This window comes from Asterias amurensis, chromosome 3 (genome assembly GCF_032118995.1).
Source record: "Asterias amurensis chromosome 3, ASM3211899v1".
In the NCBI taxonomy this organism is placed as follows: Eukaryota; Metazoa; Echinodermata; class Asteroidea; order Forcipulatida; family Asteriidae; genus Asterias; species Asterias amurensis.
The window spans coordinates 16,097,755-16,109,854 of record NC_092650.1 but is presented as its reverse complement, the minus strand read 5'-3'; the positions used below and the strand labels follow the sequence as shown (position 1 = coordinate 16,109,854).

Here is a 12,100-nt window from a genome sequence, read left to right as displayed (position 1 = left end):
CAGGGTAATCTCCTGAAATCTGTTCCCCATGTCTACACACCAAAGTAAATACATTTTGTCCTCACTTGGCGTCTCGGCAAAAGAAATAACTATGATGACTTGTCATGCAATGCCTCGCAACCCAGACTGCAAAGCTGGCCCACATGCAAGGCTCATGTCCGAGATACAGGAAAAAGTAACAACTTAGCCAACTGTTTGTCTGTAAACTAAACGGAATGTTTCTTTATGACGATTTATTTTGTGCAAGTTTAGACCAACCAGCAGGAAAAAAATGGACTAACAGTAACACACAGATAGCTCCACTTGAAGGAATTGCATTTCAAAAACTAAGATCCACACGTGTACCAATACTGGAAAACAAAGATTCTCAAATCTAGAACTCTACCAGATTCTACCGGAACCGTTTTTGCGCGCCTTCAAACCAAACTCACACAACAAAACAAACACCAAAACATTTCAATATTTTTACGTGTTTATTTAATAAGGTGTTTACAATTTTAAAACGATTTATACAAATTAATTTATACAAACATACATGAAATATTAAAAAAAAAAATCCCAACAAAAAATTTGTCACTAGTTCACAAATGTTTCAAAAAGAGGCTAAGCAGTTTGCTAAGCGTTTTCGTGTTACCACTTGTACTGGCTCTCCAGCAAACAGTTTAACACTGCTTAACAGTTCTATGAAGTGGAGCCCAGATAATAGGGTAAATCAGCAAAAGCTTAGGCACAAATTCTAAATATTTCCAGACTTCTGTTTTTAGTGTTTTAAAAACTAAAGGTCGAACAACTTAAAACCAACAAAACTTTTTAAAAACATGTTAGAAAATTTGATACAATAAAATGTTTGTTGACCCATGTCTTATTCCCTGTACACATATAGGGAAGGTTCACTTTGGTTATTACTCTAAAAATAATGGACCATAATAACTTAATTGGTTAGAAGCACTGGAGAGCTGTTGATATTAATTATAAAACACTGACACTACTTTAAGTAATGTAATTTTAGAGAAAGACTTCAAGGGAAGGTACACGTGAGAAACGGCTCCCTCCGAAGCAGCACAGATTTTGAAAAAGAGGTATTTTCTCACTAAATTAATAAAAGACTTCTAGAGTCTTTTATTCCTATCTGAAAGCACCCTATCCTGAAAGTTTCGTCGTCATTTTCTCGCAACTTCAATGACCAACTGAGCCCAACTTTTCACAGGCTTGTTATCTTATGCCTATGATTGGATACACCAAGTGAGAAGACTGGTTTTTGACAATTACCAAAGGTGTACCTTCCCTTTAACTCATTCAGCGACAAAAATACGAATCTAAGAAAAGCTCCAGCATTAAGCCTTTCTGAAGCATCTGAAAGCCTACAAATCAATGCAACCAGGGTGGTTTTTCCTACATTATTTTCTTGCAACTTCGATGACCATTGAGCCAAAATTTTCACAGGTTTGTTATTTTATGCATCTGTTGGGAGAGCATAATAATAATTTGGGGGGGCTAATCATCCTCACTCGCAGCTATGAGCTGAATTGCGAAGGATGCGGCTACAACATGTTCGAGAAGCAGGCATGCATGGGCGCATTCAGCTGCCAGCCACATCAACCCATTATGACCATGGAGCACAGCCAAGATCGAAAGTGTTTGATTTTTTTCCTGAGGGAGGAAAACCGGATAGTCTGGAAAACCCTTGTGGCACAGCAGAGAACCAACACACAACTCAAGTCACATATGGCCCCGACCGGGAATCGAACTGGGGTCACCTTAGTGAGAGGCGAGCGTTTTACGCACAAGCCAACCGTGCCACCCGAAGCATACTTGTCTTTGACATATACCAAAAATATGCCCTGACTTTAATAGGGGCTGTATAGACTATTTTTTCTATCCCCGGCCTGGTTGTCGACAGGCACTTTATGCACGACTCCTTCACGATGCCATTTTGCGACTAGTGAAAGCTATACACCCTCAACAGGCTTGGAATTTCTTCTTTGCACTCGACATGGCATTAACTTTTCATTTCGCAAAGGGCACTTTCTTTGGGAAAACCTTAAAGTCAATGGGAAGTTTTTGAAGGGGCACCAAGGCCAAGACCAAAACCAGGGGCAACGAAGGCCACAGCCCCCATGACCTGTGTGTAAATTCAGGCCTGCCTCAAAATAGTTGCGTTGCCAATGATGTGGTACCTGTCATCATAAAATGCTTAATTGTGAGTGCATTTTCTAGCCTGACCATTGTAATAAAAAGGAAAGCAAACCACAACAGATCCTTATAGTATGCATTGACATCCTGCCACCATCTTAGAGGTAAACCGGTGATGAAACAATTTAAACAGGTTTGTAGAGTGACAAACAAAATTGAACATCGAGCAACAAACTTGTGTCCCCTGCATGAGGGCGCCCTACTGCAGTGACATCACATGCATACAGGGTTTTCCCTTAACTTTTTCAGTGACTGGCCGGCAGCACCATTTATCTTGTCACTTCACCAGTCCACCACCAGCTTTTCACTAATGTTTCATATAAAAAAGGGATACATATCAACACTGAAGAAGCCAGAGAATTGTGACTTATGACTGGTCTTTGGGTGTTTGACCTAGCATTTTGGCCAGGTTCGGCTGGGTACATTTCCCTGTCCAGGAAAACAAATGTTTTCCAACAGGATCTATGCAGCCGAACGCAAATGCCGAACACAAATGTAGCATTTCAGGGCACATAATGATGAAATAAAGTTGTTCAGTTCTGTTCTGGCGGCCTGGTACGTTTCTTGTCCGCCAACACAAAGTGGTTTTTGGCGAGAGAGTGTACGTTTCCAAGGTGATGAGGAAGAGGTAGTGACACCAGTCCGGTCTTTGCTAATTGCCTGATCCCCTCCAGGACGTTGGTGCCTTCGAACTTAACTCGGCAGCGGAATGGCTCTTTGTTTAGGGACATGGCAGGGGCGAATTCACACCCACGGAATTTGGTCTCAAGCTGTCAATTAAAAGAGAAAAAAACTTTGTTTGTGTCTAGGTTATATTTCCAGACGGACACAATGAGCACAGCTCTCAACCTTCAATTCTGAACATATTTTAACACCATTTTTTTATCTAAAGACCATTTATTTCTGATTAATCATCACAAAACACCCAGACATTGCTTATATTATTGTTCATTTCCTTAATTAAATTTTGTCAGTTACAATGAAAAACAAAAATGAAACAGAAAAATTAAGTTCAAGATATTATGTTAGTATACTACATTTAAAAATGTCACACTTTGACCTTTTTATGTGACTGGAAGAAGGTCAAACCTTGCGGCTGTTTGCAGCCACTATGGGCATTTTGAAACAAGCCGTTTGTTCATTAAAGGCCATGGACACTGTTGGTAATTAATCAAAATAATTATTAGCATAAACCTCATTTGGTAACGAGTAATGGGGAGAGGTTGGAGGTAAAAACCATTGAGAGAAACGGCTCCCTCTGAAGTAACGTAGTTTTCGAGAAAGAAGTAATTTTCCACAAATTTGATTTTGTGACCTCAGAATTAGATTTTGAGGGCTCAAAATCAAGCATTTGAAAGCACACAACTCCGTGTGACAAGGGTGTTTTTTTTCTTTCATTATTATCACACAACTTTGACGACCAATTGAGCTCAAACTTTTCACAGGTTTGTTATTTTATGCATATGTTGAGATACACCAAGTGAGAAGACTGGTCTTTGTCAATTACCAAAGGTGTCCAGTGTCTTTAAAAGGTTAAAATAGGACACAGACAGGGTTGTTAAAGAAACACTAGAGCTTCAGTCCAGTTCACCGTGGCTGAAAGTTTTGCCTGCAACGTACAAACATTAACCCTTATTTCACCTTAGCGTTGGGGGCGTTTGCAAGGGGGTCCATCAAAGATTGAACAGCTTGTTCACTTGCGACTGAAGGCAAGTCATTGTACCACAAATGTTTCAAAATAAAATTCTCAAATGACTTATTCAAACTACGCCTCACCTTGTACTCTATCTTTTGTAACTTTGGTTGTTCGTTGGATCCAAAGGAATGAAGGACCTGTTTATCTCTCAGCTCCTTTTCTTTCTCGTTCTCAAAGACAATATCCGAGTCTAGTATTTCTGAGGAGGGAGCTGCAATACCAAAAAATAACCAAGACAACAAATGTGACGCTTTGGCACAATGGTGCAGTCCAGTGGAGCATTCTGGCAGTCCAAAAAACTGCGGGTGTACTTTAGGGTCTAGCACAGGCTCGACTTTTGAGATCCTCCTTAAAAGGAAGGTACACGTTTGGTAATTGTCAAAGACCAGTATTCTCACTTGGTGTATCCCATCACATGAATAAAATAATATTCTGTGAAAATTTGGGATCAATCGGTCATCGATGTTGCAAGAAAATGATGAAAGAAAAAACACCCTTGTTGGACGAATTTGTGTGCTTTCAGATAGGAATAAAAGACTTCTAGCTAGAAGTCTTTTATTATTTTAGTGAGTAATTACCTCTTTCTCAAAAACTACATTACTTCAGAGGAAGTTGTTCCCCTCAATGTTTTATACTGACAACAGTTCCCCAATGCTTGTTACCAAGTCAGTTTTTAAGTTGATATTTGTTTTGAGTAATTACCAAATGTGTACCTTCCCTTTAATAGCAATAACATAGTGCTTTATCCATGGACATCTCAAAGTGTCTCAATGCTTATTTCCAGATAGGTTTTAGAAGTTTTTGAATGATGAGACCCATTAATGTAAATTTTTTACATATTTTTTTATGCAAGTCGCCAGACACACAAGGCCTGAAGGCCACTTCAAGGTGTTGGCTACAATTATTTTTGTCCAGAAGCCGTTGCCACCTACTCCTAGGGCTGGAACAGGGTTACCCCTTTTACAGTCCAACCGGATGTAGGCTTGGGTATCATCAGTCCGAAGCCTGGCGGGTAGAGCAGAAAGCACCACCTCCCCAACTTTTATGTAGCAAGTGTCACGATCAGGATCCGAACCCACACCCTGCTGATCAAACAGCAGAGCTTGAATCCGGAGCTCTTAACCGCTCGGCCATGACACGCCACAACACCAGGGTTTACAAGGTGCTGCGAAGCATTCAGCAGCCACTGCCAGAAACACCGAAATAATTTGCAATAGTTGTCCGGTGAAAACAGCCCTGTGACGCCAAAATTTGCTGCTCCTTCGCAGGAAGTATGTCTTGGGTTTAAGTGTCTACCCACCTTTCCTTTTCCTGGAGGGTCTTTTGGCCAGGGGGTTGGTGTCCACTTGGTTCAATCTGAACTGTGAGAACCATCCCTGGCTGTTGCTGTTTAAAGCCAAGGAAGCTAGGGAGTCAAGGTTGCGACCCGTCAGCTGGATCTCACGGATCTCACTGCAGCGAAGGCTGTTCAGTAAAGCCTGGATTTAAAAAAATAGAGGCTAAACAGTTAAAAGTTAGGCATGAAATTTGACCCCTTAAAATAAGTAAAAGTCTAACCAATATGTCTCGTGTACAATGATGATTAAAGGTAGTTATATAAAACAAAACGTGAGCGAAACAAGCGAGAGTGAAGTATTGTTTGAAGATTGCATGTTGTGGATAAATATGAAGAAACTACATGTATAAATAAATAGTAAACTTGCAGGTACAACCATGGTTGTATCTGCAAGTTAACAATTTATTTATAGTCTCTTCTTATAAGCGATTATGAGTTTCAAGGCGCGAGAACGAGTAATCACCCTCACTCGCCCGTTCCCGCTTGCAATCGCTCGGATAAATATTGATTCGGTAACGAGCTGTCCCAAATGACACGAGGGTACCCGTTCCTCGTTTGGGTAAAAACCTTTAATCATCACTGTTAATGGTTATGTGCTTTTTAATAATAATCGTAAGGACACTCTTAAGTGTGAAACCTACAATAACCTGTATTTAGGCTTACTATTTTTATTTATTTATTTATTTTTTATTTTGTTTTAAAAACATAAATTATGATCCTTTTTGTATCATAAGGTAATACTAAAAATGATATGCTTACAAAATAAAACACTAAGTATTACAAAGACAATCATAAATCAACGTAATAATACTATGATAAAAATACAACTAGCAATTGTAAAAACTATCACAGGGAAGAAGATCTACAAGATAAAAGGCATGACATTTGTCTTTCCTGTGTATAAGTAAAAATATACACGAAAAAGCATTTACAAAGTGAACATTTACAGAGTGACAGAATTATAAAAAAGTAGTGAGGGGGTGAGGTGGTTTAAGGAATGATTTAAGGCCCAGTGACCAGGGGTAATAATGATGGAGCGCCATGAGCATCACTGCGTGAAGGACCTGAGCGCCATATAAAAAGCCATTATTATTATTGAGCAAGCCAGAGAAAACCTGTAAACAAGGGTGCTTCCTATGTGAACAAGAAACACTGTGGTTAACCCCTACTCTTCCATGATAAAGTGTTCTGGGTTCTTTAATGTGCACGACCAATCCTAGTACACAGGACCTAGGGCCTTAATGTCCCATCAGACCTGATACTTCACGGAGGCAAGAAGGCGATTGCCTCTATATGCCACTGGTCATTGCCCACGATATGCTCCAGTGCCCTTGTCCTTTCAAAAACGAAGCATACAGGGCTGTCCCATTGTTCGAGGACACAATCGTAACAACAGGGACTCGAACCCCACACTCTGCTCATCAGATACACAAGAGGTCGAGTCCGGTGGCTCTTAACCCCTTCAAGGTACAGAGGAGGTACAAGGTTTTTTGAATGGGCAAGGGCACCAAGGTATTTCCTCTTGGTAAAGGGCAACCTTTGAGGAAATTGTAAATTTCTACTGGAGCATTTCAAGGGCACCAAGATAATGACCAGTGGGCACGGAGGCAATCGCCTTTGTTGCCTCCGTGAAGTATCAGGCCTGCCTTACCTGCATGACGCAGTCTTTGTGTGAAACTTTGATGGTGGACAGTATGATGAACTGTGATTGCGGCGGATGGACCATGTATACCACGTTGCTAGCCGTCTGCCTGTGGAATTGCGTTCCTTCCTGTATGCCAAGGCGGATCCACCAAGCATCTCTATGCCTCCTGATACACAGATCCTGCATACGGGGAATTTTAAATTTATATTTTAAATTTATTTTTATTTCTCAGGTAGATAAAAAGTACAATAATGCACAATAATTAGAAAAAGACATTTTAAAATACAGCAATGAGCAATTTAAATACAGGAAGGAAAAAAGAAACAGCTGGAGCCTGAAGGATTACATAAAAGAAACATAATTCCTGTCTAGAGGCTCTCCTCTCCAGACAGCAATAAATTTAATTATAAAAATATATAAAGATACACACAGCAATACAAATATTACAAATACGCATAAGAAACACACATAAAAAAGGCACACAAGAAAGGTTTAGACATAAATAAAAAGTACCTTAAAAATGGGATGAAAACACCACAATTAAAGCCATTGGACACTTTCGGTAAACAGTATTGTTTAAAGGCCCTATATATAAAATAACAAACCTGTGAAAATTTAGGCTCAATCTGTCATCGGAGTCAGGAGAAAATAACGGGAAAACCCACCCTTGTTGTCGCACGTTTCGCCGTGTCATGACATGTGTTTAAAATAAGTCCATAATTCTCGATTTCGAGCATAGATAATTGTTTGAATGTTTTCTCAAAAAGTGAAGCATTTCACAGAATAATATTTCAAGAGAAGTCTTTCACTATTACCTTCTGTAAATCCTGTAAGTTCTTTGTAAATCTGTTATTTTTTTTTGTCTGTTCCGAAAGTGTCCAATGGCTATAAGGTATACCGATACTAGCATAAACCCATTCCAAATTGTCGGCTACTGCTATAACTACAACTGTCGCTAAGGATGTACTATACTTCCAATGCATGATGACGTGGAAATCTAGCCGTAGATGTAACTGTTATGCCAATTCCAACATCTACTACATTATATGTCGGTACTTATCAAAGCTAGTTCGCCATCTAGATAAAGAAACACGGCCATAGAAGTTGGTTCTCTCGCCAGGGATCAAGTACAAAATAATTACGGCAAAGCAAAAGTGAGCGCTGGTAATATTTACATTTCTGAAGTACAAAGAGAGTTGCTTGTTGAGTCTTTCCTTGAATTCCTCCATCGTGGTGACGTGATGTTTCTCTTTCGTTTCTGGAATAATAATAACACTAAAAAAGTTAAAAACAGCAGTGAGTGATTATACATGATAACACTGTGACTTTGACCCTTTCTTAAATTGATAAATTGTTATTTTCAAATAATGATATAAATAATACTCTCTAACATAATAACAACGGGACGCCTGTTTTTTTTCCTTCAGAGCCTGAACAAAATTCGCTGCAAAGAAAAGGGGGTCCTCGCCCCTCTTCCCCTCAGACCCCAAAAACAACAACAACAACAACAACAACAACAACAACAAAAAACAGCTTTTTTTTTTAAACATACAGAGAAGGAAAATTCTGAAATTGGCAGGCAAAGTGTGTTTTGCCGTTTGTTTTTGTGGGCATCGCAGTTTCCTTGTTTCAAGAGGGCCTTCATCCCACTGCTAAATAAAATGAAATTAAAAGTAAGAGATGAAATTAAATGAGTTAGGCCTACCTGCTTGTTCAGTAAGTTGAAAAACACTCCATTTCCTACTGTTGGGATGATTCTGTTGATCTGAGGATGACACAAATAGGTACAAATTGGTGAGTGAAGGTTCAGAGCGTCAGATAAAAAAGGTTAGACACTGATCTTCGGTGTCAGGACACTTCGTACCTTTGCCACTTCGTACCCTGGACACTTCGTACCTTTTCAAGGTACAAAGTGACTTTGGACACTTTGTACCTTGGACACTTCGTACCTTCTTACAAGACACTTCGTACCTTCTCACGAGTCACTTCGTACCTTCTCACGAGACACCTCCTACCTTCGTACTAATGCAGGATTTCTGCATCGTTTATGATTTTTTTTGGTGCTTTGTGATCATGATGATTATAAAATAAAAGCAAATCAAACCAACTGTTACTATTTTGCTGGGACACCAAGGAGCCATTTTGACGATTGCATGATTGTTTGCCTTGTAAAAAATATTGGCGGAAGATGTTGTCCGTGGCGGTAATTAACTTATACAAAATATTAATTTCACATTAAAAATGACATTCACATATTCAAACAAAAATTATAATTCATTAAGTAGCCTATATTATTAATTTTGTATCTCAATGAACATTAAATTATTGAGGAATAAATACACACTTTAATGAAGGTACGAAGTGACTCGGCTGAAGGTACGAAGTGACTCAACTGATGGTCACTTTGTACCCCTTCGTTCGCCCACGGTACGAAGTGACCAATTTGGTTACGGTACGAAGTGGCACAGGTACGAAGTGTCCGAAACCCCTGATCGTTTCAAACATGAAACTTTTAGTAGAATATTGTAAAACAAATCTTGACACATGCAGTTACATGTAGCAACAAGATTTTAACATGGACTTGAAATAGGGTGTCAAAATTTGCTAAAAACTTAAAAACTGGGTGGCGAAATCGTCTTCTATTACATTTACAATGTACAAAAACTATGTAAATGACTGATAAGACAGGGTGTCCAAATTTTTAACAGGGTGTCCAAAAGCGCCTACACACCCCAATTCCTCTGGCTACTACTTTGGCGCTTTTCAAACTGACTGGATTTGGCTTTGGAATCGGCTTGGGTTGAGCTTGAGGCTTCAGTCTCTCGTCTGAAGCCCTGAGCGCGTATAGGCAAAGCACGCTCAACTTTTAAAACAACCGGCAGGGCCAAGCTAGCCTGAGCTGAATCCAAAGCCGAAGCCGTTGATTCGAAAAAGGGACTATGTTTAGAAAGCAATTCTCAAATGCCGTACATTTAAGTACTTAACTTAGTAAAGGAACTTACAAATTAGCTCAAGCTCTCCGACTGCATGTTTAGAAAGATTTTTCACCTGCAATTTAAACAAAAAATTATAATGATATAATTTATTATATTCTGGGTATATCTACAATTTTCATCTTTGTGGATATCTCTTCTTGGAAGTTGTTTGAAACTTACAGGCTCTGGACACCGTCCTTGGTAAGTGTCAAAGACCAGTCTACTTACTTGGTCACGTGTATCTCAACATATGCATTTATAGGACAAACCTGTCAGGTAAGAAAAAAATTCAGTGGAATTGGAGTTTATTAAGGGCGAATAAATTGGTGGCGACATGCGGAAATTTATCTTAAACAATGATTACTACTTTTTTGTATTAACTAGTATTGTAGCGTTGACCGTGGGTTGCGTTGTACACAGTTGTATCGAGTATGACACAAGAAGGTACAATTAACTGCCTTTTCTGTCCATTTCTTTTGAGGTTTATTACACACAACAAGTCATGAAATTACACGAAGCAGAAACCTAAGCCAGCGAGAGAGCGCCCTCTCCGACGAGCAGATTTACCATTGGCCTGCTTGGGTCGCCAGCGGTGCTCCGACGGGGAGCTGTGCTGGCGCCCCCTACCGGTCGATCGGCACCGCCACTACAGTTTTAATTTAATTAATTATAAATTTATAATATCATTATCAGTTATCAGTCATCATTCATTTATAATAAACCAATCTTTCTTTCTTTGTGTATGACTATGAGATAGATTGGCTGTTGCCAGCTTGTTAGAGTTGCTTGGAGTTTGCCGGGTTCCCTATGACGGGAAGATCATCTAAACCATGCAGGTACTTCTATTCTATGTCTAAATCCAAATAAACTAAAACAAGATAATTTGTTGTCAAGACTCACACTGCAGAGTTGTATGACGTGTTGAACCAATGCTTTTTTCGCCGTTCGTTTCATCGAGGTAGCCTTTTCAACATCACTCAAACGGTCTGCTGGAAACGACCCCCACTGCTTCAACAATGTTACATATTCCTCTCTTCTGAAACTCCCAAGAACCTTCCGTAAGCTGCTCTCGGTGCTCGAGTTGATCATTGTTTAGTGTTTTTTTGTCGACGTCCAACATAAATTTTGTGTTTTTATCGCTCTTCTCGAGCTCGGTGTAGTTGTTTGAATTGAGTTTTTCGTGTGAAAGACTGTTAGTCTGGTACCATATGTTGACATCGTTCGATTATGGTGAATCAACGTCTTGGTGTATTATTTGCAGAATAGTCAATAGAGGGCGCCCCAATAAGTCCGTTTTTTTTTTCCACAGACATAAAAGCACAGAGCAGCTGCGCACGGAAGGTTCTTGTGAGTTTTAGAAGTACCTGCGTGGCCTGAACATGGAGGTCAGAATGATCTTCCCGTCAAGGGAACCCGGCAAACTCTAACAAGCTGACAACAGCCAATCTATCTCATACATACAAAGAAAGAAAGATTGGTTTATGATGATTGATATAAATAATATAATTAATTAAATTAATACTAAAGAAGTGGGTGGCAGACATAACTTTTGCATTTACAACTTCGAAAAAAACACAGACATTGATACCTCAAAAAGCTTCGATCAAGTACTGTTAAAGACAGTGGACACTGTTGGTAATTGTAAAAAACCAGTCTTCTCACTTGGTGTATCTCAACATATGCATAAAACAACAAACCTTTGAAATTGAGCTTAATCGGTCGTCGGAGTTGTGAGATAACTATGAAAGAAGAAAAAAAAACACCCTTGTCCCACGAAGTTGTGTACTTGCAGATGCTTGATTTCGAGACCTCAAGTTCTAAACTTGAGGTCTCGAAATCAAATTCGTGGAAAATTTCTTCTTTCTCGAAAACTACATCACAAGGGTTTATACCATCAAACTCTCCCCATTACTCGTCATCAAGAAAGGTTTTATGCTAATAATTATTTTCAATAATTACCAATTCCACTGCCTTTAATGTGCCGTGCGGTATAGAACGCATTTCATGAAGTCAGAGGCGGGCCGGTGCTTGCGTAAAGAGCCTTGTAGCGACTTCATAACTCAATCACAATTTTACCATGGTGCGGGCGCGTGTCTACGCCGTTTTTAAAACAAATTTTTGAAAGAGTTGGGATGTATTGTAGGTCCTTTATTTTGCCATATTCAGCTGAGATGTGGGTCAACTGTTTGGCTTTCACACAGTGCAGCTGTCACTTTTGGTAATTGTTATTTGTGGAAAGAGCTAAATTCGGCGAA

General features: G+C 39.5%; 1 protein-coding gene across 2 annotated transcripts; it reads right to left on the bottom strand.

Moving 5' to 3' along the window:
• Positions 1-475: 475 nt before the first annotated feature.
• On the bottom strand, positions 476-11,854 carry LOC139934647 (centromere protein N-A-like). 2 transcript variants are annotated; one of them, XM_071928966.1, is made up of 8 exons: positions 11,805-11,854; positions 9,873-9,918; positions 8,576-8,635; positions 8,046-8,128; positions 6,877-7,050; positions 5,190-5,367; positions 3,970-4,100; positions 476-2,963 (listed from the first exon to the last, which is right to left on the bottom strand). In XM_071928966.1, exons 1-8 carry the CDS (start codon positions 11,844-11,846, stop codon positions 2,727-2,729), a joined length of 951 nt encoding a protein of 316 aa, XP_071785067.1. In that variant the 5' UTR covers positions 11,847-11,854; the 3' UTR covers positions 476-2,726. The 2 variants fall into 2 exon arrangements, with proteins under 2 accessions (XP_071785067.1, XP_071785066.1); XM_071928965.1 differs by lacking the exon at positions 11,805-11,854 and adding an exon at positions 10,746-11,036.
• Between the last annotated feature and the right edge of the window lie 246 nt (positions 11,855-12,100).

Excerpts from the sequence above, each read along its gene's own strand:
- LOC139934647 (XM_071928965.1), bottom strand. The coding sequence starts at position 10,934 with ATGATCAACTCGAGCACCGAGAGCAGCTTACGGAAGGTTCTTGGGAGT. Across the intron at positions 5,368-6,876 it reads ACAAAGACTGCGTCATGCAG|GCTTTACTGAACAGCCTTCG; the intron begins GTAAGGCAGGCC and ends TTTTAAATCCAG. Across the intron at positions 4,101-5,189 it reads ACCCTCCAGGAAAAGGAAAG|CTCCCTCCTCAGAAATACTA; the intron begins GTGGGTAGACAC and ends TTGGTATTGCAG.